At 57.0% G+C, this 23550-nt stretch overlaps 1 protein-coding gene across 1 annotated transcript in view; it reads left to right on the top strand.

Annotated features, from left to right (window-relative positions):
• Nucleotides 1-1282: 1282 nt before the first annotated feature.
• SLC9A5 (solute carrier family 9 member A5) overlaps nucleotides 1283-23550 on the top strand; it is a 50879-nt gene continuing 28611 nt past the window's right edge. The window contains exons 1-4 of the mRNA XM_065416555.1: nucleotides 1283-1436; nucleotides 15697-15999; nucleotides 22431-22594; nucleotides 22751-22829. Coding sequence (XP_065272627.1) covers nucleotides 1283-1436; nucleotides 15697-15999; nucleotides 22431-22594; nucleotides 22751-22829 — 700 coding nt within the window. The remainder of the gene's footprint in view (nucleotides 1437-15696; nucleotides 16000-22430; nucleotides 22595-22750; nucleotides 22830-23550) is intronic.

The following is a 23550-nucleotide window of genomic DNA, read 5'->3' as shown; positions in this document are numbered from 1 at the left end:
GAAGTATTTCTTCACACAACACACAGTCAACCTGTGGAACTCTTTGCCAGAGGATGTTGTGAAGGCCAAGACTATAACATAATTCAAAAAAAGCTAGATAAATTCATGGAGGATGGATCCATCAATGGCTATTAGCCAGGATGGGCAGGGATGGTGTCCCTAGCCTCTGTTTGCCAGAAGCTGGGAATGAGCGACAGGGAAAGGATCACTTGATGATTACCTGTTCTGTTCATTGGCCACTGTCGGAAGACAGGATATTGGGCTAGATGGACCTTTGGTCTGACCCAGTGTGGCCGTTCTTATGTTTTTATGTTCCTGAGAGCCCTGGCCATAGGGTCCAAGAGGAAGAAGGTTGAGCGGGGAGAAGATGGACAGATGTGGCGAGCTGTAGGGTGAAAGGGGGTGAGGAGGAGTGATAGGGCGGGGGGTGTGTAGCACCATGCTCTGCTGCTCAAAGGCACTGGAATGGTTCTGAAAGGCATATGCTGAGAAAGGCCGGATAGCAGCGCTTGGCCACACTGCCTGGGAAAGGGGCCAGTGACACCCGTCAGCAGAGCCCTTTGTCTGGGGGCGGGTGTGGGGATTAACAGGGAGCAGATGTGGGGGGGTTAGGAAAGGTCAGGAGATGGGAATTCAGGGGACCAGGTGGGGATTCAGGGGCAGGAGTGGTTCAGGGGGCAGGGTGGAGCTGAAGGGGTGGTTCAGGGGCAGGTGGGGGTCCAGGGCTGGCGGGGGTCTGGGAATTGGAGAGGTTGAGGGGCAGGTGTGGAGCCAGGGGAGTTTAGGGGCTGGTGGGGTGTCTGGAGGGCTCAGGGGCAGGTGTTGGGCCAGGGGGGTTTAGGGGCAGGTGTGGGGCTGGGGCCGGGGCGGGGGGGTTCGGGGGCAGGTGTGGAGCTGGGGGGGGCGGTTCGGGGGCAGGTGTGGAACTGGGGGGGGGTTCAGGAGCAGGTGTGGGGCTGGGGGGATTTAGGGGCAGGTGTGGAGCTGGGGGGATTTCAGCGGGAGGTGTGGAGACAGGGGGGTTCAGGGGCAGGTGGGGTGTCTGGGGGGTTCGGGGGCAAGTGTGGAGCTAGGGGCAGAGGGGGGTCGGGGGCGGGTGTGGGGCTGGGGGGATTTAGGGTCAGGTGTGGAACTGGGGGGGGGGGCTCGGGGGCAGGTGTGGCGCTTGGGGGGGCTGGGGGCGGGGGCGTTCCTGACCCACGTGCACGTGACGCTCCCTCCCGCTCTCCCGGGGCCGGGGGAAGCCGCAGCCCGGCGGAGCGCGGCGAGCTGAGCGGGCGCGATGCAGCCCCCCACGGGCCCCGCGCTGGCCTCTGCCCCCGAGAGCCCGCCGGGGGCGGCCCCGGGCTCGCCGCTGCTTCGCTGGCAGTGGCGGGAGGTGCAGGCGCCCTGCCTGGTGGCGGGCTGGATCCTGGTGGCGAGTCTGGCCAAGATCGGTGAGTCCCCCCCTGCACCCCCCCAGCCCGGGATCCGGCCCGCCCCGCGATCCCTGCCGCTTCTCTCCTGGGGCCTCGCCCCGGCCACCCCCCTGCACCGTCCCCGGTCCCGCCCCCTCCCCCTCCGGAGCGCCCGGGCTCCGCGCCGGGCCGAGCAGGGACCCAGGCGTCCCGGGGAAGGGGGGCACCGGGCTGCCGCGCCCCCCGGGAGGTGCCCTGCAGCGGGCTCGGCTTTCGGGGGCGCGGGCACCTGTAACCCTCAACGAGCCCGGTGCCGAGCCTGGAGGGGGGGGTCGCCCCCCTCCCCCCGCACTCCCGGTGCCTCCCCCCCTCCCCGCCCCCCAGCCGGCGGAGCTCGGCAGGCCCCCAAGGGGCACCCGGCCACTAAGCAGGTGCGAAGGGTGATGCACGAAGGGGATGGCGCTGGGCTTCCCATCTGGGGTGACCCGCAGCGGGCAGGGGCTTTCCTGCCCATTGTGGGGGGAGGGCCCCCTGCTTTTTTCTCCTGTAACATGGGGTGAGGGATTGGAAAAGGAGGAGCTGGAGAATAATCCTGCCTAGCTCATAATGCCGTGATCCGGGCAGTGCCCTGCCCTCTCTCCCCTGGCATAGCGTGTGCTCAGACTACGAGCTGGTCAGGCCAGGGCTGTGTCTTCCTGTCAGGGCCAAGCACATTGTGGGTGCTACCCGAGCACCACCGGTAACCTCCAACAATTCCGGTCACCTTGCCTCAGAGAGGGTACAGCAGACTAGAAGGGCCCAGAGAAGGGCAGTAAACGTGATTAGTAGAACCCAGTGCGGATACAAAATCTGCATCCGCATCCGAGCCGCATACATGGTCTGCAGATATCCGCAGATTTGCAGGACTGTAGCGATTAGTGGCATATAAAGACTTCTGCGGGAAGGGAGGTTAAATAGATTAGGGCAATAGAGTTTAGAGGAGAGATGAATAAAAGGGCCTATGACTGAGTCACGAATGACCTAGAGGAGTTTCAGTGGTAGCCGTGTTAGTCTGTATCTCTAAGGTGCCACAAGGACTCCTCGTTTTTTTTGACCAAGAGGAGGTCTCTCAGGTGCTCCTATTCACCTTAGAACAAATCACCCAATGAAATTCAAAGGCACCAAATTAAAGCTGTTAAATTTGTACACAGTTCCCAGCTGTGGAACTCATTGCCACAAGATGTCATTGAGGCCAAGAACATCGCGGGATTCAAAGAGGGTTAATGAGAACATCCACAATTACATGAGATAGGATAGAAATATCTGAGCGATATAAACCTTGCTGCCTCACGCCATAAAGCAGGCTCGGCTTGACGAGGGTTAGGAAGACGCTTCCCCGGTGGACTCTGGCTGGCGTGAAAGGGAGAGCGCCACATGCCTCGTCCTGGGTGAGGACTAGAGCCCTTGGCACAGCAGAAAAATTCTGTAGAGCCATGAGGATGAGGAGGGTGAGTGTGAGACAAGAAGGTCATGGAGGGACACGAGAAGGTGGTGACCAGAGCTGGTTGAAGCTCAGAATTTCTGTTCTGATATTCTGAAATTTCCTTTTGTCCTGAATCAGAATATTCAAATGACCAAATTAAAACCCTCTCACAAGTTCTTGTCAAAAAATTAGACAACATTGATCCATATGGATCATTGCCTGGGTGTTTTCCGGTGGAGAGATGTTCCACTGGAAACGTTCCAGCGGCTGTAGTGGTGACGTGGCTGGAGAGCGGGAGAGGACGGGGATTCTTACAGCCACATTCTGCACAGAATGACCGAGGGGGAGGTGAGAAGCAGAGTGACCCGAGAGATGAAGGTCATGATAATCCAGGCAAGAGGTGACCCAGGCACGCACAGAGGAATTGGTTGAGGGGAAGCGCTTGCTGCACTGGGTGAGGAGGAGGAGCTGGGGGTCCCAACCCCTTGGGAATGGTAAGGGAGGGGCAGGTGTTGGTGATACAGGCCCTCGGGCAGGGTGACAATGATCTGGGGCACATCTGGAGGGTGAGTGTGGGGCTGCTAGATCAGTTGCTCCCAGATTGTGCGTAAGGACGTGGTTTTGTTTTTGTGGTACCAGGGAAATGACAGTATGTTCTGTTCTCTTCAGCAGTGGTGGAACCCAGATCTGCCCTGGGCCAGCAGAGCTCAAACGCACTTAGCCAGGGAAAAGCTCATCAGGCTATTGCTTTATCGAAGGCGAAGTCGCCATACAGGTGTGACAGATAGGGCGACCCCTTGCTGCATCTCTGGGGTCCATTGTGTAAAATGAATGGTTTCTGTGTGATTGTGTTCTGCTCCATGGGGGAGGGCTTGCACAGCTCCTCTAGGGACTAAACCCTGTGTCTGGGGATTAAGGCAAAACAGCCAGGTTGTAACCCACCCGTAAGGTACCACCTTCCTGGACGGGCTCACATACTGGTTCAAACTGGATTCTCCAGAGGCCACCAGACAAGGAAAGGACTTTTGGATCAATAGCCCGAGCTTAAACTGACTCAGGACCTGCTTCTGATCCAGTGATTGGACAGGACCTTCTGTCCAAGGGGGCCCCAATTCTTGGGGAAGGGTCGGAAGGCCCTGGCTTACTAGGACCCCACAAGACTGCAGGCTGACCTCTGGTAAGCTTTTAGCATGCTTGTAAGTTCTTTTATTCTTTGTATATGGTTTCTCTGTAATGCTTTCACCTTAAGAGTAGATGTGTTTGCTGAGAAGGGGCTGGCGATACGCTGCTTGTAGTCCTCCGAGAGACAGCAAAGCGTCTGTTTGGGCAGTCTGGCTTGCTGGGGATAGCGCAGTGTAATGCAGGGAGCCGTGCAGCCTTAAAACCCCTGCGGGTCTCTGCCCCAGAGCGGGGGCAGCTGGGGGCTGGAAACCTTAAGAGGCTGCCCTCAAGGGACCCCAGATGGGGAATACAGGTGCAGCTGCCCTGGAATTGTGACACCAGGCTCCACGGAGTCTACCCTGTCCCTGGTCTGAGTCCTATTTCCGTGTGACTGAGGTAGAATGAGAGAGAAGCTAGAAGGAGCCCGAGTGGCTCTGGATAGGAGCAGCTTGCGCTCCCTGTTGGGGGCAGCTGCCTCTGGAGGGGGGTTGGTGCTGCCTGCATGTGCTAGCAGCTCTTGTCGGCTGGGTGGATACAGTTGTGGCCTATGTGGTGGCTCTTAGCTCTGCTAGCAGGGAGCAGCGGCGGCTCCAGGCACCAGCACTCCAAGCGCGTGCCTGGGGCGGCAGGCCCTGCCGGTCCCTGCGAGGGCGGCAGTCAGGCAGCCTTCGGCGGCATGCCTGCGGGAGGTCCGCCGGTCCCGCGGATTCGGCGGCAATTCGGCGGCGGGTATGCCGAAGCTGCAGGACCGGGGACCACCCACAGGCATGCCGCCGAATCCGTGGGACCGGGGACCTCCCGCAGACGCGCCGCCAAAGGCAGCCTGCCTGCCGTGCTTGTGGCGGCAAAAAAGCTAGAGCCGCCCCTGGCAGGGAGGCTTCCTGATGCTCAGGAGGAGTGGCTGCAGGGCCCTGAAGGGCAGCACCGGAGTCGCTCTTACCCGGCTGCTGGCTCTCGCGGGCCCCGCAGAATTGGAGCTCTGCTAACCGGGGAGGGAACTGGATCCCTTGGCTGCATGTTTGTCAGGCATGTGCCTGGGGGTTAAATCTGCGTGAGAAGTGTGAGCAAACAGCCAACTTGTTCTTCTGCTCTTCCCTTGGTGGAGGGGAGAAGGAATTCTGAGTTGACAGAAGGTAGCTGAGTCCCCCAGTTGATGATGTCAAGTTAGCTACGCGAGGGTTCAACGCCCACCATGGCTGGTGGAGAGAGTCCTGTTTTCAGAAGTACCCGACCAGAGACACTGTAAAAGGGCCCCCGGGCCTGGTGTGTGATAGCTGAAGTGCTACTGACAGCGAGAGGTCTTCTCCCCAAACACTTAGTTATTGCAGTGGGTAGAGCCCACACGGATCCCCGCTCCCCTGCCGCAGGCCCGTTTCGCAAGCACCGGAATACACTGAAAGGCGGTCTCTTGTACACCGGCGTCTAGCCACGGAACCTGCCTGTGTGGGGAAGTCTTATTACTTCTCGGTCTATGAGCGAGCTCCTCGCTGGTGGCCACTTGGGAAATTTCTGAGGCCCATTCAGGGACCTCTGCTCATTGCCATTCTCGCGGGATGCTTAACATTGTACAGGCAAAAGAATGGACCGAAATCTGTGAGGAGAAGGGTCATCCTTGTCAGGACAACCAGCCTTGTGTCCAGTGGAGAATTTTCATCCTGTTCCAACATTTGTTGGAGGTGCCAGAGCTCAGGCTGAAGCCAGGGCTCCATTCGGAGGCTTTTAAGTCGCAGGAGCTCCTTGTCTTGTCCGAAGTTTTCTGGGAATGATGCATTTGTGCACTATAATTGTCGTGTCTGTCCACAGTGGCGGATCGGAATTATTTCTGTGGCAAGGTCGCACAAAATCAAAGGGTTTTTCACAATGAATAAACAGTCTCCTGGTTGTCCTGTCCTTCATCTCTGAAGGCCAGCTTTCTGTGCAAGGCCAAGCACTCACACACGGGCATTTGAGCACGTCGCTCACTAGGTTGGCACTTCTTATTTCCTGGGTGTAGGAGTTTTTCAGAGGTTTTTCTGTGGTTTCATGTCAGCAACGTTCTCCTTTTTTAACCACCAGTGTATCAGAGCTCTCATAGCAACTGCAAATCGGCCTCGCTGCACGGTATTTTGGATGCTGTCTACGGTGCTTAGGCGCTGAAGTTAATTTACGGGTGGCCAAGTTACAGTTGCTGTGGGAACCTTAATTTCTCAAATTCCTGCTTTCTGTGTGTAAAATTAGAGCTCTCCGCCCTCCCCCGATCGCTGCACCATGACTACAAAGGAGTTTGCATTTCTGCATTGGTTTGTACAGGTTGTGGGTGGTTTTGTGGCACTCGTGGAGGGAGTATCCAGCCACATGGCACACAGCAGGGGTGGGCAAACTTTTTGGCCCAAGGGCCACATCTGGGTATGGAAATTCAATGGCAGTCCATGAATGCTCATGAAATTGGGGGTTGGGGTGCGGGAGGAGCTGAGGGCTCTGGCTGGAGGTGCAGGTTCTGGGGTGGGGCCAGAAATGAGGAATTCAGGGTGTGGGAGGGGGCTCTGGGCTGGGGCAGGAGTGTGTGTGGGGGGTGAGGGCTCTGGTTGGGAGTACAGGCTCTGGGATGGGGTTGGGGGTGCAGGAGGGGGCTCTGGGCTGGGACTGAGGGGTTCGGAGGGCGGGAGGGGGATCAGGCCAGGGGGTTGGGGTATAGGAGGGGGTCAGGGGTGCAGGCTCCAGGTGGCACTTACCTCAAGCAGCTCCCGGAAGCAGCGGCATGTCCCCCCTCCGGCTCCTATGCAGAGGCGCAGCCAGGTGGCTCGGCATGCTGCCCCATCCGCAGGTGCCGCCCCTGCAGCTCCCATTGGCCGTGGTTCCTGGCCAATGGGAGCTGCGGAGCCCCTTGGCTGACCCTATGCATAGGAGTCGGAGGGGAGACATGCCGCTGCTTCCGGGAGCTGCGCGGAATCACAGCACACGCGGAGCGGGGCAAGCCCCCGGCTGGAGTGCCAGAGCGGGGCAAGCCCTGGACCCCGCTCCCCAGCAGGAACTCGAGGGCCGGATTAAAACATCTGAAGGGCTGGATGTTGGGGCGAGCCTGGTTGTCGTCCATGTCCCCTCCCTGAGTGCTCCGTGGCTGCTGCTGGGCTGTGGCTGGTGCTTTGTCCATGCCGGAGGTGAGCAACGGCATATGCTCCTCATGAACTTGGCTTGCGCGTTTGCTCCGGGCCCTACGTCAGCGGGCAGCGGCGCAGAGCCCAGCCAGTGCCGTGTTTGTGCCAGGGAGTGCCTGGACCTTCCGACGACGCTGACCCTGGCCCGGGGAAATGGAGGAGGGGAGAAGGCAGAGGAGGGGCTCAGGGATGGAAGGGAAGGAGACGAGATGGAGAGAGGGCTGGGAACCCTGTGTGCAGGAGAGAGAGAGAACAGGAGTCATGGACACGGGCAGGAGAAGTGGGTGTGGGGGAGAAAGGGGCCAAAAAGCAAGACAAGGCCGGCGGTGGGTTTGGTCATATTCCAGTCAGCGCGATCCCCAAATAACCGGTGCCCTCACCGCCTGTCACATTGCTGCTGCAGCCCCCGCGCAGCTCTACGGGAACCGCTCCTCCCGGTTGAGTGGGCGGCCTTTGCTCTCTGAGCTATTCTCAGCTAGAGAGAATGAGCCAGTGCCTCTCGAATGTGTCCAGAATGCACCGCTCCTCTGCCGCCTCCTCCCCTGCAGCCTTCCGGACGCCCCCCTCGGTCCCTCCCGGCCATCCCGCTGACCTGACCGTGTCTCTGCCCCCAGGCCTCATCAGGGCAGTGGCGGATTCCCGCATGGGCCCCCAGGGCCTGTGCCCAGGGGGCCTGGCCAATTTGGGCCCCCTGGAAAAATCTCCGCCTGCCACAGCCCCTGGGCTGGAGGACCTCTCACTCCCTGCCGCGGTCCCAGGGCTGTGGTGGGGGCATAGAGCTTCTCTGGTCTTGGGACTGCAGCAGTGGCAGGGGTGTGTGGAAAGGAGCAGATGGAGGGCAGGACTGCAGGGAAGGAGCGGAACTGGGCGGGGCCATGAGCAGAACGGGGGCGGGGACACAGGGGAAGGGGGCAGAACGGGGGTGGGGTCACAGGAACGGGGGCGGGACCACGGGGGAAGGGGCGGAATGGGGGCGGGGCCATGGGGGGAAGGGGCGGAATGGGGGCGGGGCCATGGGGGGAAGGGGTGGAACGGGGCCGGGCCACAGGCAGAAGGGGTGGGGTAGGGCCATGGTTCCGGTGCTGGGGGCCCCAGGAGACCTTAATCCATCTCTGATTCAGGGTCAAGCTTTTCATCCTCCCCTTGTGGGCCCTGCCCATCTCTGCTCCTCTCTACTTATCCCCTTTGTCTCTTATCACGTGGCCTGGGACCTGTCCAGTAATACTAGCCCCGGACACCCATTTGTTCACCTCTCCCACAAGTGTCTTTGCTCGTTCTTTCACGCCCCCCCGGTCAGGCCACGCCCTCCCCGAGCTAGTCCATGGCACCCAGGTCTCTCCTCCATCACAGCCCTCCTCAGCCCCACACCCACCCGGGCGCCTCCAAAAAATCAGCAGACTGCAGCTGGCGAGAGCGGCTCCGACTGTCCCCTTGCTCCCCTGCCCCTTCTTTAGCCACCCCGACGGTACCAGGCGGCTTTAGCTGCTGTGCCGCCTTACCCAGCGTCCCCACCGTGCGCAAGCGCCCCTGTTTCTAAGACCCTGCGACAGGAAACGACAACTCAGGGGAGAGTGATGTCGGCGGATGCGGGGAACAAACATCTCCCCAAAGGTGTGGGATTGCGCTTCTGGGAGGATGGAGCGTGACCAGGAAGAGGGGCAGAGGAACTGCGGGAGGAAGAGAGAGGCCCTGTAGAGTTGGGCCGTACAAGCTAAATGAGGCTAGGCTGGGTCGGTAATTGCATGGGAGACCGAAGGAAGGCCCCGGAGTTGCTGTTACTCTGCGTGGCAGGTGGCACCTCAGAGAAGGCTACGGTTTGGGCGGTGTGGGGTGGTGGTGACGTGTCTTTACAGTTTGGAATCCGTTGATAAAGCTGGATGAAAGGGGGAGGAGTGAGGCCCCTCTGAGCACTGTCCTGGGCCTCAGGAGACCTCAGTTCTGTTCCCGGTTCTGCCACTAGCCTAGGGTGACCAGAGAGCAAGTATGAAAAGTTGGGACAAAGGATGGGGGGTAATAGGTGCCTTTATAAAACAAAGCCTAGAATATCGGGACATCTGGTCACCCTACACCGGCCTGTGGGTGACCGTGGGCAAATAGCTTCGCCTGTCCGTGCCTCAGTTTTCCCCATCTGTAAAATGAGGATAATCAGCCTGACCTCCTTTGTGAAGTGCCCGGAGATCTATGGATGAGTGCCTGTGGCAGAGTTAGATCTTCCCCGTCGCCATTATGTGCTTGTTACAAGGCCGAGCACATGGCTGGGGCTCACCAGATAGTAGAGAAGGAGCTAGAGTGGAACGTGTGAGGCAAGTCTCAACTTTTTGGGTGAGTGAGCGTGACAGGGATAAAAACATCCATGAACGGGTGTGCAACGCGTAGCTGTGTGACAGTGCGTGGCACACGGCCGCCTACAACCCACTATGAATACGCTAGCACTTTGTGAGAGTTTTTTTACACCTCAGTTCTCCCTCAGCACCGTGGCTAGTTTGCTCTAGGCACGTTACACATTGGTAAACTGAGGCACCGATGTGTGCTAGCCAGCTCCTTGCGCCTGCGTCAGGCCCCGAGCACGTGGGAATGTGCAGACAAATCAGAACCGTGCCCAGGCCTGGGAAAATGCCCGGCGTGGCAGGAGGTAATGGAGTCTCCCTCACCTCCAAAGGGAGCCACAGGACTGTCGGCGTTGTTAATCAGAGCGCTTCCTAATGGCGTCCCGCTCCCCTCAGCCGGGTGGGGACGAGCTGTGCTGAGCAGCTTGTGTGGCCTGGCGGGCTCGGCTCAGCCTGCGGGCCCCTCGCAGTGTGCTTGCCCTGCTCTGAGCCAGCTGCGACACCTGTCCCTAGGGAGCGAATGGAGGCTCCTGGGTGTGCAGCGGGTCTGGTTCAGGGCCACGGCACCTGTGTTCCCCCTCCCTGGGCCCTTGAGGGCACCCACTCTAGGCTCCCGGCTCCTCAGCTGCCACCTCGGGGCCTAGCTGACCTCCATACGGGGGTCAGGAAGGAATTTCCCCCGGGTCAGATTGGCAGTGACCTGGGCAGGTTTCACCTTCCCCTGCGGCATGGGATGCGGGTCACTTGCCAGGATCATCTGGGACATCTCCCCTCATCACGTCCATGCATCTCGGTCCCCCCATTCGCCACCTGAGGCACATAACATGACGCCAGGATAAAGGGGACAGGGCGGGCAGGAGATGGCACGGAATGAACACTGAACAGAGCACAGCTCTCTGCTAAGCTTAGCGCCTTATGGCCCGTGGGCAGATACAGTGTCTGCCCCGGGAGGAGAAGCCGTGTCCTGTTAGCAGCAGCGCTTCCTGCTCCCTCATGCGCAGGCGGGATGGGACTCCTGGCGTTGCTGTGAGGACTGGGGGGGGAGGGGTGTAGGTGTTCAGGGGGAGCCGGGAGGAGCTGGATTTCCTGTCGCTCTGATCCCCAGCCTGGGGGTGGAGCCCCTAAGCTCCTCGGGGACGCGCCCCAGATTCTGTCCCCTGCAGTGAGCTGAGTACGGCGCCTTCCCCAGGGCTGCGTCTCTCACGCACACGGGGCTCTTTGGCCCCTCTGGGTGTAGGAGCTAGTGGAAGCTATCTGCAGACATGGGGCTGCCGGGGGTCGGAATGGCCCCTTCACCTGGTGAGGCTTGTAGGGCTGTCTGTGGCTTAGCCTGAGGGCTGCTCTCAGGGCACGACCACTGCTGCTGGGAGGAGCATTCGGATTCAGCAGTGAAATCCCTCTCCGCTCTCAAACTGCGCTGCGGACTGTCAGACCGGCCCGGCGGCCCAGCTCCGCCCCGTGCAAACAGCCTGTTCTCAGCCTCGGGAGCCGGGGGCCAGTGGGGATGGAGGAGGGTGTGTTCCCCTGTGGAAGGTGGCTCTTTGCACGGGGTTTGCGCCCTGGGTGTAAAGGGCGCTAGATACCGATCCTGCGGGGGTTCGGTGGAGGGGCTGGCTGGGGCCTTCGTCTGTCTCCTTCCTCCTCTTCTCAGAGCTTGTGCTGGTAACGTCAGGACTGGGCCACATGCCCCTCGTGCTTCTCCCTGGGATATTTGCGGTCACTGGCTGCTCCCAGGGCCCAGCTGCAGGGTGTGCACTGAGCCGGAGGCCCGGGCGTGACCAGCCTGGCACACCCTTTCCTCCACAACAGCTTTGGTTTGCGTTCCTCTTTCTGAGATTCCTGTGGCCCAGCCTCCCTGTCGTGCTGGCTGTGGGGGCCAATCTGCAGCCCTCCATGGAATTGCCGTGGGCTCTCCAGGGCCATTGGCGTCGCCTACCTGGCGTTCCAGAGTCGGCAGGAAATGGCCTTCGAACCCTCACGCCGGGGTCAGTTTTTCCTCCTGGCTCCGTCGGCGGCTCCATGGTGCCCTGCAGAAGGGCCAGTCCCATGTTCTAAGTCCTGGCACTGCACCCAGCGAGGCGAATGGGGCTTTGGGCACGTTTACCTGAGAGAGGAGAGGACTGTGCGGGGACAGGCGAGCCGTGTGCAGAATTACAGCTGGTGAGGTCAGCGCCCCTGTTAACTCTCGCTCACCGTTCATGGCACTTTGTACTTCCCAGTGCCAGGACCTGACCGTACAGTCCGAGGCAGGTCGCCCCCACGTCCCCAAGGGCATTTCAGACGTGCTGCCCTGAGGGGGCAGTGGCCCAGTGCAGAGAGGTAGTGAGAGCGGGGCCGGAGACACCGCAGGGAGATCACGCAGCCCCTCAGCCAGGCCAGCACACAGCATGGGGGTGCAGGGTCGGTCTCTGGGTATAAATACATCTCTGACTCACTTCTTGGGGGTGTTGCCGCAGAGCAGGGTTTCTGGAAGGGATGCAGGTGCAGGGAGGGTGATGGCCGGGCATGCCAGCTGTGTGAGAGACAGTGTGAGGGGCACACCCAGCATTGGGGGGGTGATGGGCCAGTGTTAGTCAGGGCCTTGAAGGTGAGGATGAGAAGTTGATGGTTGATTTGGTGATGTAGGGGAAACCATTCAGAGGAGGATGGGGTCAGGTTGACAGTCCAGGAGGATCCGAGCACCTGCATTTGGGGCAGGTTGTCACGGGGTGGGGGTGAGAGTTAGTTCTTAGACACATTGTGGAGGAAGAAGTGTAAAGCTCTTGACCTGCCCTAGACGTGTGGGGCAAGGGAGAGGGAGGAGTCAGCAGTTGGTGAGACCTCCGGGGGGAGATGTGGGACTGCGTGGAAGGAGAAAGGTCACGAATGGAAAAGTAAATGTGTGTGCCATCAGCATGGACATGGTAGCTGAGGCTGGATGAAGGGGTGAGACCCCCTAGGGAAAAGGTGTGAGGGGAGAAAAGGAGGGAGCCCTGCGGAGACTCCAGAGGGGACAAAAGGCACCCAATGAAACAGAGAGGAAACATATTTAAAACTGATGAAAGGAAGTAACCGTTTCACATAACACACATTCAGCCTGCGGAACTCACTGCCACAAGATGTCAGTGAGGTCACGAGCGTAGTAGGATTCTCAAGCAGCTGGGATGTTTATATGGATAATCAGAATCAGGTCTGGTGACTAGCAGTGGCCTGCATCACCCTCAGCATCGGGTCCTGCTTGCCCTCGGGACTCAGCTTGCATGCGGAGCCCTTGACAGCACTTACAGTTCAGAGGTGTCTTTCCCAGGCACCCCCGTGCTGACAGGCCCTGGGTGCTGTCTGGGGCATAGGCTGAGTCTTTGTCTAAGCGTCTCTTGCTGTGATTAATTCAGTGAAGAAGACTATGGCCTCTCATGAAAGCTGCAGGGAGAAGTCAGATGAACAGAACTGAATTGCTCAGGTTGGAATTTAGCCAAGACAGTGAGGTTAGTAGCCCCAGTCTTAGGAAACGGGCTACGTGATCCTGAAGATGACTCAGTTTTACATCTCTTCCAAAAGCTGCACCTCTGGCAGCACAATCCCGTAGGTATGTGCTGGGGCATTGGGGTCAGCACTGACTGAGGACAGAGCGCCCCCTGCTGAGCCCCCGCCCTACTGCCTGCAACATAGCGCCCTCTAGCACCGTGCTGGGGCATTGGGGTCAGCACTGACTGAAGGGGAGAGCGCTCCCTACTGAGTCACCAATACCAAACCCCCAACAATTGCCAAGTGGGGAGGGAAATCCTTGGGGTTCCAGCAGGGCCTGCAGCAGGCCCTGGGGAGGGGGAAGAGGCCATGTGCCCTGAGCCCATCTGAGAGTGACGGTCACACAGCCTGCGTGCCGATGGGAGGTGGTTCAGTGCTGGGAACGTTTGGTTTCCCATGCCGCAGCGTGTTTCTCCATGAGTTCCCGTGATCTCATGGGGGTGAGCGCTCAGCAGACAGTGGGCACAGGCTTGTGTGCCTGCATTTTGGGGTGGCACTGGTGATCGACCTGCAGTCAGGAGACGGTTGCCCAGCAGTGATTGGTAATGGGGAGACCACTGTGTTAGCACGTGTGTGTGTGCGAGGAGGTGCCATGTTACCAAAGAGACGCCCCAGCCAGGGGCAGCAAGTCCCATCCCACCCGCAGGGCCCAAGGCAGCTGAGACTGGCTGAGTCCCGATGGGCAGTGCTGGCTCACTGAGGATGCCTCCGCTCGCTCAGTGATCCTGTTACTACCGACTGCTGCGAGCCCTTCTCCAGCGCCCAGCCAGGGCCAGAGCTGGGGGCTAGGGATCCTCATGCCAGTGCGAGCGGCCAGCAGGGCCTGCTGCAGACAGAGCAAAGGCACGGAGCTCAAAGGCTTTGGGAGCTACCCTGGAGCTGCGGGCAAAGCTCCGTGATCCCTGCCCCGCATCATGCCAAGCCTCAGATGTGCTGGGCATCTCCCTGAGCCGAACAGTGAACGTCTGCTGCAAGGTTTTCAAGTGTTGATCAGTAACGTGCTCGCAGACCAGGGAGGGGATCGGACTTGGCCACGGCTCCGGGCCTCCTTGTTTTTAAGCTCAAAAAGCTAAAAGCTCCCAACACCCAAACAACATGGCCCCGGTAGCACCCAGACTGAGACCTCTAGTGCACTTACTATCAGACCCGGCACCGATCCTTTGGGCAGAGGTCACTGTCTGTGCCTGTTTGCTTGGGGGCTCCTTAGGGAAGATCATGACTGGTCTTCAGTAGGTTGGCCAGGAGGGCCCTGTGCTGCAATGTAGTTTCCTGGGGAGACCGTCTTGGGTGGCAGAGGGTGTGACAAGGTCAGCAGCATGCAGCAACGTTGTGTACTGCAGCAGGAGTCCGGGCTTGGGGTCTGACAGCGGCAGAGGGTAGGTAGGTCCCAGATGGGCCTGCTAGAAAGGGGACGCCAAGGGGACCCTTCTATCCTGCCTGGCGTTGCTGCGTGCACACTGTTTGCCTTTGTCACACAGCTGGCGGATTGGCGTTGCAGTATGAGCTGTTTGCCCAACAGTCCCGTTTGGTAGCCGTTTAAGATTCAGTCCCAGACCCTAAATGGAATAAATCACTTAGAAATACCCTCTCAATCCAGTGCCACGCTGGCACCTTTTTTGCATGTTGTATTGTTTGCACATAAGTCACTCTGGGGGAAAGCTGCGCGCCGCTGTCTGGGGATTCGATAGTGTGTGTTCTGCAGCAATCGGTCAGATGTGTCCCCTTTGCTGGCTGAGGCTGCTGCAGAGAAAGCTCTTGCGGCTGCTTGGAGAGCCAGTCCGTTCTCTGCGAAGGGGGCGTTAGTCCTGCTGACCGTTCCTCAGGGAAGTGACTGGGGTGAACAGAGGGCTGCCTGCAGGACAACAAGGAAGACTGATCGATTGAGTCTTCAGTTTCTAAACAATGCCAAAGGTGACAATTTGGAAGAAAATAACGGAAAATGAATTACTCGGTGTTAACAGGAAATGGAAAGAACCTAGAAGTCAGATAATAAACACACCACTGACCCTCAGCACGGCCGACGAGGGCCTGAAAGAACAGAGGGACTTAAACGTCTCTGCTTCTTTAGAGCATGAACTAGGAGTGCCCTATAGCCAGCTGCATAGAGTGCCAGGACACCTGTGCCCAGCTGGGCCATGGGGCAGCTGGATGTCCTGGGACACTGATGCCCTGCTGGGCCATGTGTACATGGCCATGGGGCAGCTGGGATGTGCTGGGACACCGGTGCCCTGCTGGGCCGTGCGGACATGGCCATGGGGCAGCTGGGATGTTCTGGGACACCGGTGCCCTGCTGGGCCATGTGTACATGGCCATGGGGCAGCTGAGATGTGCTGGGACATCGGTGCCCAGCTGGGCCATGTGTACATGGCCATGGGGCAGCTGGGATGTGCTGGGACATCGGTGCCCAGCTGGGCCATGTGTACATGGCCATGGGGCAGCTGGGATGTGCTGGGACACCGGTGCCCTGCTGGGCCATGTGTACATGGCCATGGGGCAGCTGGGATGTGCTGGGACACCGGTGCCCTGCTGGGCCGTGCATACATGGCCATGGGGCAGCTGGGATGTTCCCTCATTACCCTGGACCCCACGTAGTCCTTTGAGGAAGCCCTATTGCAGTGTCAGTGCATTGGGGATGGTGGCACACTCCCAGAGTGTTGTAAGCTGGGGCTTGGGGCCCCGCAGTGATGCCCTGTTCCCTGTCTGCACTGCAGTGTTCCAGCTGTCCAGGAAGGTGACGTCCGTGGTCCCCGAGAGTTGCCTCCTCATCCTGCTGGGGCTGGGCCTCGGGGGCATTGTTCTGGCCATCGCTAAGAGAGCGGAGTACCAGCTGGAGCCCAGCATGTTCTTCCTCTTCCTCCTGCCCCCCATCGTCCTGGACTCGGGCTATTTCATGCCTAGCCGGCTGTTCTTTGACAACCTCGGGGCAATCCTGACCTACGCGGTGATTGGCACGCTGTGGAATTCCTTCGCCACCGGAGCCGCCCTCTGGGGCGTGAAGCAAGCGGGGCTGATGGGTAAGTGAGCTGGGCCCCGGGACATCTGCCTCTCTCACAACACGTGGGGCCGATGGCAGGGCAGCCGGAGTTAGATGGTAACTGAACCGGCCATGCCACTGGCCATCCCACTCACGCCTGAGAGGCCTGGAATGATTTGGGGGTTCATTAAACAACATGCCGGGATGAGAAAAGAATAAAAAAAACCCACGAGCGAGTCTGCGGTGAGCTGCGCACACACCTACACTGCGTTCTCGACCCCCGTGCTTCCCAAGCGTGCCACTGCGGTGTTGACACCATTAATATGTTCATGAATCAGATGTGTGGTTTTGTGGTCCACTTCTGGTGCTGAAGCTATGCTGATGGGTAGGCGTAAGAATCCGTATCTTCCAAATGGGGTATTCAATATGCATAGTTTTGATCTTTCTTCAGTTAATTTTAGCTGCCAAAATCCTGAGGAGGCAGCCAACGTGCTGAAATATTGAGCCATAATCTCTTCTCTGGTTGGCAGTTTGAAATGTTCTCTCTTTCTTTTCACCTTGTTGAAGTCTCGCTGATCTAAGCATATGTGCAGCTGGCCGTTGCTTTTCTCCACAATGACTTGGGAGCTCGCGCATTCCGTTGGCTCCTCCCTTTTTTGTATTACTTGCATTGCTCTCAGTCTTGAGTTTATCACGGAGTGCAAATGGCACCTTTCTAGATGGATGGAAACTGGAGGGACCTGCTTGTTTATCCGGATCGTATGTTCACCCTGGAACAATCCAACCCTTGGAACAGATCATGATATTCCCAAAAGAGTGCCCCGTAGCCAGGATCAGTATGAACTTGTAGTGAGAGCACCTGTTTTACCAGATTGAGTTTTTCCGAGGCAGCCAGGCCTAAAATTAATGTTGCGTCCTTTGGCACTACAATGAACAGGAGCCTGTACATGTTGTTTTTATGGTTGATGCTAGCAATGCACCTCCCCTTTACTGGTATATTTGTTCCAGAATAACCAGTTACTTTGTTTGTTGGTCCCAGTTTTGGTCTTATCTTCAGTCTCTCATAATCCTATTCAGACAGAATAGTGACCTGAGCTCCTGTGTCCAGTTTCGGTGGAATAATTGTTTCATTCGCTGTCATGGGCAGTATCCAGTCCCTCTCATCAGGCTTGTGTGTAAAAGTCCTCAACCAGGTTGTCTTCAACTTAACACACGTCACTTTTCTGCTTTGGGGATCTGCAGCATTTTGCAAAATGATTATTTCCCCCACATTTATGATAGAGTTTCCCAAAGACAACACACTGTTTGGGGCCATGCTGTGACTCACAACTTTCCATGTAGCTGGCTGTACCCAGTCTCCCCTCAGCAGTGGTGTTCACAGTGAGTGGTTCCACACTTCAATTTTACCTTTTCTGGCTATATTCTTTTGTACTTACTACACAGATAACCCCTTCTGGTGAATTCAGCGCTTTGGCTTGTGCTTTCACAGTTTCTGCTGCCCTGCCTGTCCAGAGAGCTGCTTTTTCTAAAGTTAAATCTTCACAGAGCAGTCTCTCTCTCAGCACACTGTCTGTAATGCCACAAATGATTCTATCTCTGACCAGAGACACTGTCAACTCACTTAGTGATGCTCCTTAATTCTGTGACATTGCTCTCTGGTGTCATCAGTTTTGCATGCATGTACAAAATGTGTCTATCTCAAAGGTCTCATTCCCCTTTGGCAGGCAGTATGTGACAGGACCCCTGGGGTGCAGCCTGGGACTGTGGGACCGCTGTGCCCCCTTAACTCTCCAGCCTGGCTGTCTCTCACAATGCTTTGCTAGTGACAAGCAGCAAACCCCTCCAGGCGCTGTGATCACTCAGCACAGCAGGATGTGAAGCCCTACACCCAGCTAGATTGCATGAATGCTCCCAGAGCCACTCACGAATCACACAGAGAAAGGCACCAGCCCAATTCCCCCCAGCTCCCTGGCTTGCACCCTCCAGCTGTACCGTCTTGCACTGCTCAAGACGAGCAGTGCAAGTTTATTACTTGGTTCACCACTTCGTCAATAGAAAGTGGACAGACACCAGCCTTTGTAAAACCTGAGCAGATTTACCAAACACTTCAGGCAACTCATTGGTAAAGATAAACAATAAAACAAATTTATTGACTACAAAAGATAGATTTTAAGTGATTATAAGTGATAAGCAAAAAGTCAGCGTGGTTACCAAAAGAAAACAAAATATAAGCACTCAGTCTCAACTCTCAACCCTATTAGACTGGGCAACATTTAGATTAAGCAGTTTTTCTCACCCCACTGGATATTGCATTTCATACCTGAAACCTGGGCCAGTCTCCTCTGTTGGAGTCTTCAGTCTTTTCAGTGTCCTCGTTGCTTGCAGCATAGGTGGGAAGGGGAGAGAAGAAAAGGCGCAGTATGGGGCCGCTGTGTTCTGTTTTATACCCTCAGTTCATGTGCTTGGAAAACATGTCTGGGGGCATTGCTGAGTCCCCAGGCAAGGTTGAGCGATTCCCCTGGGGTGGCCTCATGCAGGTGAGTCATCGCATTGTAGCTCCTTGCTGGACAATGGCTGTTGATGGTTGTTTCACACCCCGCCCGGGCGCTGGTTACTTTCCTTGCTATTGTCTCTGGGGAGCGAATATCTGGCCGATTCCCCAACTTATAGCATGTTTTAGTGACAACCATACTACACAATCTCATAACTTTATATGGACTAATGATCTACATATTTAGCTAGAACAATGACTTTCAGCAGATCATAAACTTTCCCCTGATTCCTCACATGGCATACATACAATTATATAAATGAGGAATATGAGAGTTACAGAGTGCTCCCCCAAGGTATAGTATGTCACACAGTGCTCCTCAAATAGTGAGTATTTTACTTCATGCTTTCATCTTCTTCAAATTTAAAGTTGTTATAAATATCCAATGCTTCCTCCCCACAATATGCGAAAAGATTGATTTCACTTTATCATTTTTCTCCTCTTCCCCTGTGGCTGCTAAATACAATTCAAACCCCTGTCGGAATTTTTTCCAGTCGTCTGCGATGTTGCCTGGCAATTGCAGACTGGATGGAGCTTGCAAGTCATCCACGTTTGGCTTTTCCCCCTTCTTAAGCTAGTCAAGCTTTGACTGTGCTCATAAAATACATACAAAGGCCTTTGCTCTTCTCTGTTTGCTGCTCTATGTTTTTCCCCTTGCCTCTGCTTTTCACTTCAAGCCCAGGAGTTAACCTCAGACTGACCCCAGGCTCCCTCTCACTCAGCACCTCTGACACCGTGAAATGATCTGGGGGTTCATCAAACACCAAACCAGGGAATGAGAAAGGAATAAAACTGGGCAAGGGCAGGGGTGCTGCGTACTCCCAGCATGGCCCTGCAGCCGGAAGCTCCGCAAAGTCCAGGGATGGTTCGCACCCACCATTGGGGAGCTCAGGGATTTTAGTGGGGAAGCTCCTCTTAGCCGACCCCTCATCCCTATGTGCCTCTGAGCTCTGGGTGGCCACCGGCTGTGCTGTGCCCGTTACAGCCCCGGCAGCTGCAGCACATTCCAGACATGGCTGATGCATTGGCTGGCAGTCACTGCTCAGACTGAGCCATCGCCGTCCCAGAGATAGTCCTCCCCCACTCCCTGCCACTCACCCCTTTCCCCAAGGGGCTACTCGGTGACTCCTTGAGGCTGCTGCTCCCTCAGGACCAGCCAGTGCCATCCCCTGGCCCCCAGGGCAAGGTTTTCACACGTTCATTCTCTCTCTCCCTCAGCCCACAACCTCCTCACCACCCCCTCCTCTGGTATCCTCCCCAGGCTGGGGGGAAGAGACCAGCCCTGGCCCTCCTGCAGGGAGCTGGTGGGGTCCCAGCACTGCTAGCAGAACCCCATCTAGGCTCCAGCACCTCCGCAAGCTTGGGTGGGCAGACAAGGGGGATGGTGATGTGGAAGAGAGGGAGCGCCCCAGTCAAGGGCAGCTCCTAGCAGCTCTGCCAGGGTGTTACCCTGAAATTTAGACTCTGGGGTGCCCCTAAAACTACCACCCTATTGCCCCCTCAATCTGCTCTTCCTGGGGTCTGGGTCTCCAGGGTTGTTAAGGAAACACTTGAAGGACACGGACGTAACCTTCCGATAGAGTGATTGGCACAGGAGTATTCTTGTAACTAATAATTCCCAATACAATATAATCTAAAGTCCTAAATAAGACACACATCCCTTATTGCAAGTTAAAAGAGCATTCAAACCACAATAGCATACAGTTCAAATGATTCTAAGTGAAGCACTTTTCTACAAATGGCCAGTCTGTAACCAATCATTGACCGCAGTTCTTCAATTATACTTTAGATCAGGGGTCGGCAACCTTTCAGAAGTGGTGTGCCGAGTCTTCATTTATTCACTCTAATTTAAGGTTTCGCGTGCCGGTAATACATTTTAACCTTTTTAGAAGGTCTCTTTCTATAAGTCTATAATATAGAACTAAACTATTGTTGTATGTAAAGTAAATAAGGTTTTTAAAATGTTTAAGAAGCTTCATTTAAAATTAAATTAAAATGCAGAGCCCCCCGGACCGGTGGCCAGGACCAAGGCGTGAGAGTGCCACTGAAAATCAGCTCCCATGCCGCCTTTGGCACGTGTGCCAGAGGTTGCCTACCCCTGCTTTAGATTTTACATAAGTAAATTTCAATTAATAACAATATTTTATGCATTCTTATTAGTGTGAACACACGCACACTAAATACTACCCTACACTATGCTTATAATAAAACTAACTTATTTTGTAAATCCTTTGGCATCTTTCTTTACTTGCTGCTGAAGCAGCTTCTCCCAACAGGGTTCTCCTCAGGATTTTAAGCTGTCACTCTCTCTTCAAGTATCAGAGGGGTAGCCGTGTTAGCCACCGGACTCCTCGTTGACTCTCTCGTCACAGCTTTGTAGCTGCTGTTAGTGTTCCAAATTCACTCTCCCTCAGCTCCGTTTCGCCATTCGTAGTTGTTGCCACTTGGGCCTGGTCCACACTACCCCCCCACTTCGGACTAAGGTACGCAAATTCAGCGACGTTAATAACGTAGCTGAATTCGAAGTACCTTAGTCCGAACTTACCGCGGGTCCAGACGCGGCAGGCAGGCTCCCCCGTCGATGCCGCGTACTCCTCTCGCTGAGCTGGAGTACCGGCGTCGACGGCGAGCACTTCCGGGATCGATCCCAGAACACCGATTGCCTGCCGTCGGACCCGGAGGTAAGTGTAGACGTACCCTTGGTTCTCTCGGCAGCTTCTCTCGCTCTGCTACAAAATTTCTTCAGTGGTTCCTCTGTCTGCTCTCCGATCTCCCTTTCCCAGCAGCCGCTCTTCCACCAGCAGTTCGTCTTGCTGGCTCCTCACTCTTACTCCGTCTTCTCCCGATCGCTCTCCTCGCCGGCTCCTGACTGACCGGCTGCCTGTCAGCACAGTAGTATTTATACTGTTCTAACCCACATCACCTCATCTTCAGCTACCAGAAGAAGCAGCCCCAAACCGGCCCATGTCAGTTCAGGCTGAGGCTGTTCACCTTTCTGTCACCCCTTTCATTCTGTACATGCTCCCTGTTGCTGTTGCCTTCAGAGTTACGATTCTGCCAAGCCTCTCACCTACTGGGCCTTTTGCCAGGGCACCATCTTAGCACTCCTGGGCAGTCTGCCAATTAACTGAACTTTTCACCCACCCTATGTTAGCACTGAGGTACTCCAGATCTGCAGAGTTCCTCTTGGAGTGGCCTGGCTCCTGCTTATTCAGAATTGAGACCAAGCAGACAAAATGGAGACTGGAGTATTTCTCTAGGAATAGGGGAGGGTCCCTTCTGAGCCCTCTGGCAGAGCTGCTGCCGACAGCAGGGGCCCCGTTATGTGCAGAGACAGGGTACGTCTACACTTACCGGAGGGTCCGGCGGCAGGCAATCGATGTTCTGGGATCGATCCCGGAAGTGCTCGCCGTCGACGCCGGTACTCCAGCTCGGCGAGAGGAGTACGCGGCATCGACGGGGGAGCCTGCCTGCCGCGTCTGGACCCGCGGTAAGTTCGGACTAAGGTACTTCAAATTCAGCTACGTTATTAACGTAGCTGAATTTGCGTACCTTAGTCCGAAGTGGGGGGTTAGTGGGGACCAGGCCACAGACGCGTAGCATCTCCTGCCCACTCCATGGTCACCACTGAGCAGACACGAGGCTGGTTGTTTATCAGGGCCTGCCAGGCTGGCCTTGCTCTGTGTGCCGTGATAGCGGCCTCCCCAGCGCAGGCACCTCCCCAGCTCTGTGCAGGGCGGGTGGGCTCCCTCCTTCGCTTCTCTCGCTCCCTGGTGTGTCTGGCTGGGCCCTTAGGGCGTGGAGCCTGGTCTGCTTCCCCTGGGCAGCGTGAGGCGGGTGCAGCTGGAGATACAGGAGGCTGAGGCCCAGTCCACGCCCCCTCCCGAGGTGCCCTGAGCGGTGTGTTTCTGTCCTGGCAGACGCGGGCGTGGACGCTGGCCTGATGGACTTCCTGCTCTTCGGCAGCCTCATCTCGGCCGTGGACCCTGTGGCGGTGCTGGCCATCTTCGAGGAAGTCCACATCAACGAGACCCTCTTCATCATCGTGTTCGGGGAGTCCCTGCTGAACGACGCCGTCACCGTGGTGAGTACGGCCCAGGGTCTGCAGGGGCAGGCATCACATGCCCAAAAGGAGAAACACATCCGCACGTTTCCCAGGACAGCGCAGGCTAGAGTCAAGAAGGGGCTGTTGGTCCATCGGGCCCAGGCGTTGGGCTAACCCCGTTGCTTTGCCTTGCAGGTGCTGTACAAAGTCTTTAACTCCTTTGTGGAGATGGGCCCCGCGCATGTCCAGGCCACAGACTACCTGAAGGGTGTCGGTGAGTGTGTCTCCAGCCCCTCTCTGTTAGCCACGCTGTGCCCGGGCCTGCTTTCTCTGCTGGAGGGTGTGTAGCGCGGGCGTGGCTGCCAGCGCCCCCTGCTGGGGAGACGAGACTGGCTGGCACTGGGGAGCACTGCGTGCAGACAAGTGCCCTCCATACAGCCCGGGGCCGGTGACAGGTGGGCAGCTGCTTTGACAGCCGGTGTCACGTGTGCATGGTGGGCCATACAGGATGACGTTCCCTCCAGGGCATTGTAAAGGACTCGCCCGCCTGCCCTGCCCCTGTACAACCCACTGGGCAGCTCGCTGGAGTGCCGGGCCATGCACACAGCCGGTCTCCAGGGTGAAATGCTTGAAGATCCCAAGTCCTTAAGAGACCGTGACAGGCTTAGAAAGGACCAGACATTCCCAGCTCGCTGTGTGTCCGGGGGGCTGTTTAAGGGAACGCCTTGGAGGAGCAGGCCGTGAGGAGAGGGGACGGGCAGGCGGGTGAGCTGGGCAGATGCCGTGCCATTGGAAGGGACTGCGGTGGACTGGCTTCCCAGGGGAGGTGCTGGAAGTCCCATCGCTTGGGATGTGTAAACTGGACGGGACCACGAACTCTGAGCAGCCGTGGCCGGCTGGCAGACGGGGGAGGTGTGACCCAGGAGCTCTCTCCCAGCTCTCGTGGCTGCAAGCCAGAAACTGGGTGAGTCAAGTGAGTCTAAATGGAGGCTGTA

This window comes from Emys orbicularis, chromosome 14 (assembly GCF_028017835.1).
Source record: "Emys orbicularis isolate rEmyOrb1 chromosome 14, rEmyOrb1.hap1, whole genome shotgun sequence".
In the NCBI taxonomy this organism is placed as follows: Eukaryota; Metazoa; Chordata; order Testudines; family Emydidae; genus Emys; species Emys orbicularis.
Note: the sequence above shows the minus strand (reverse complement) of the source record. Positions and strands in the feature narration are given on the sequence as shown.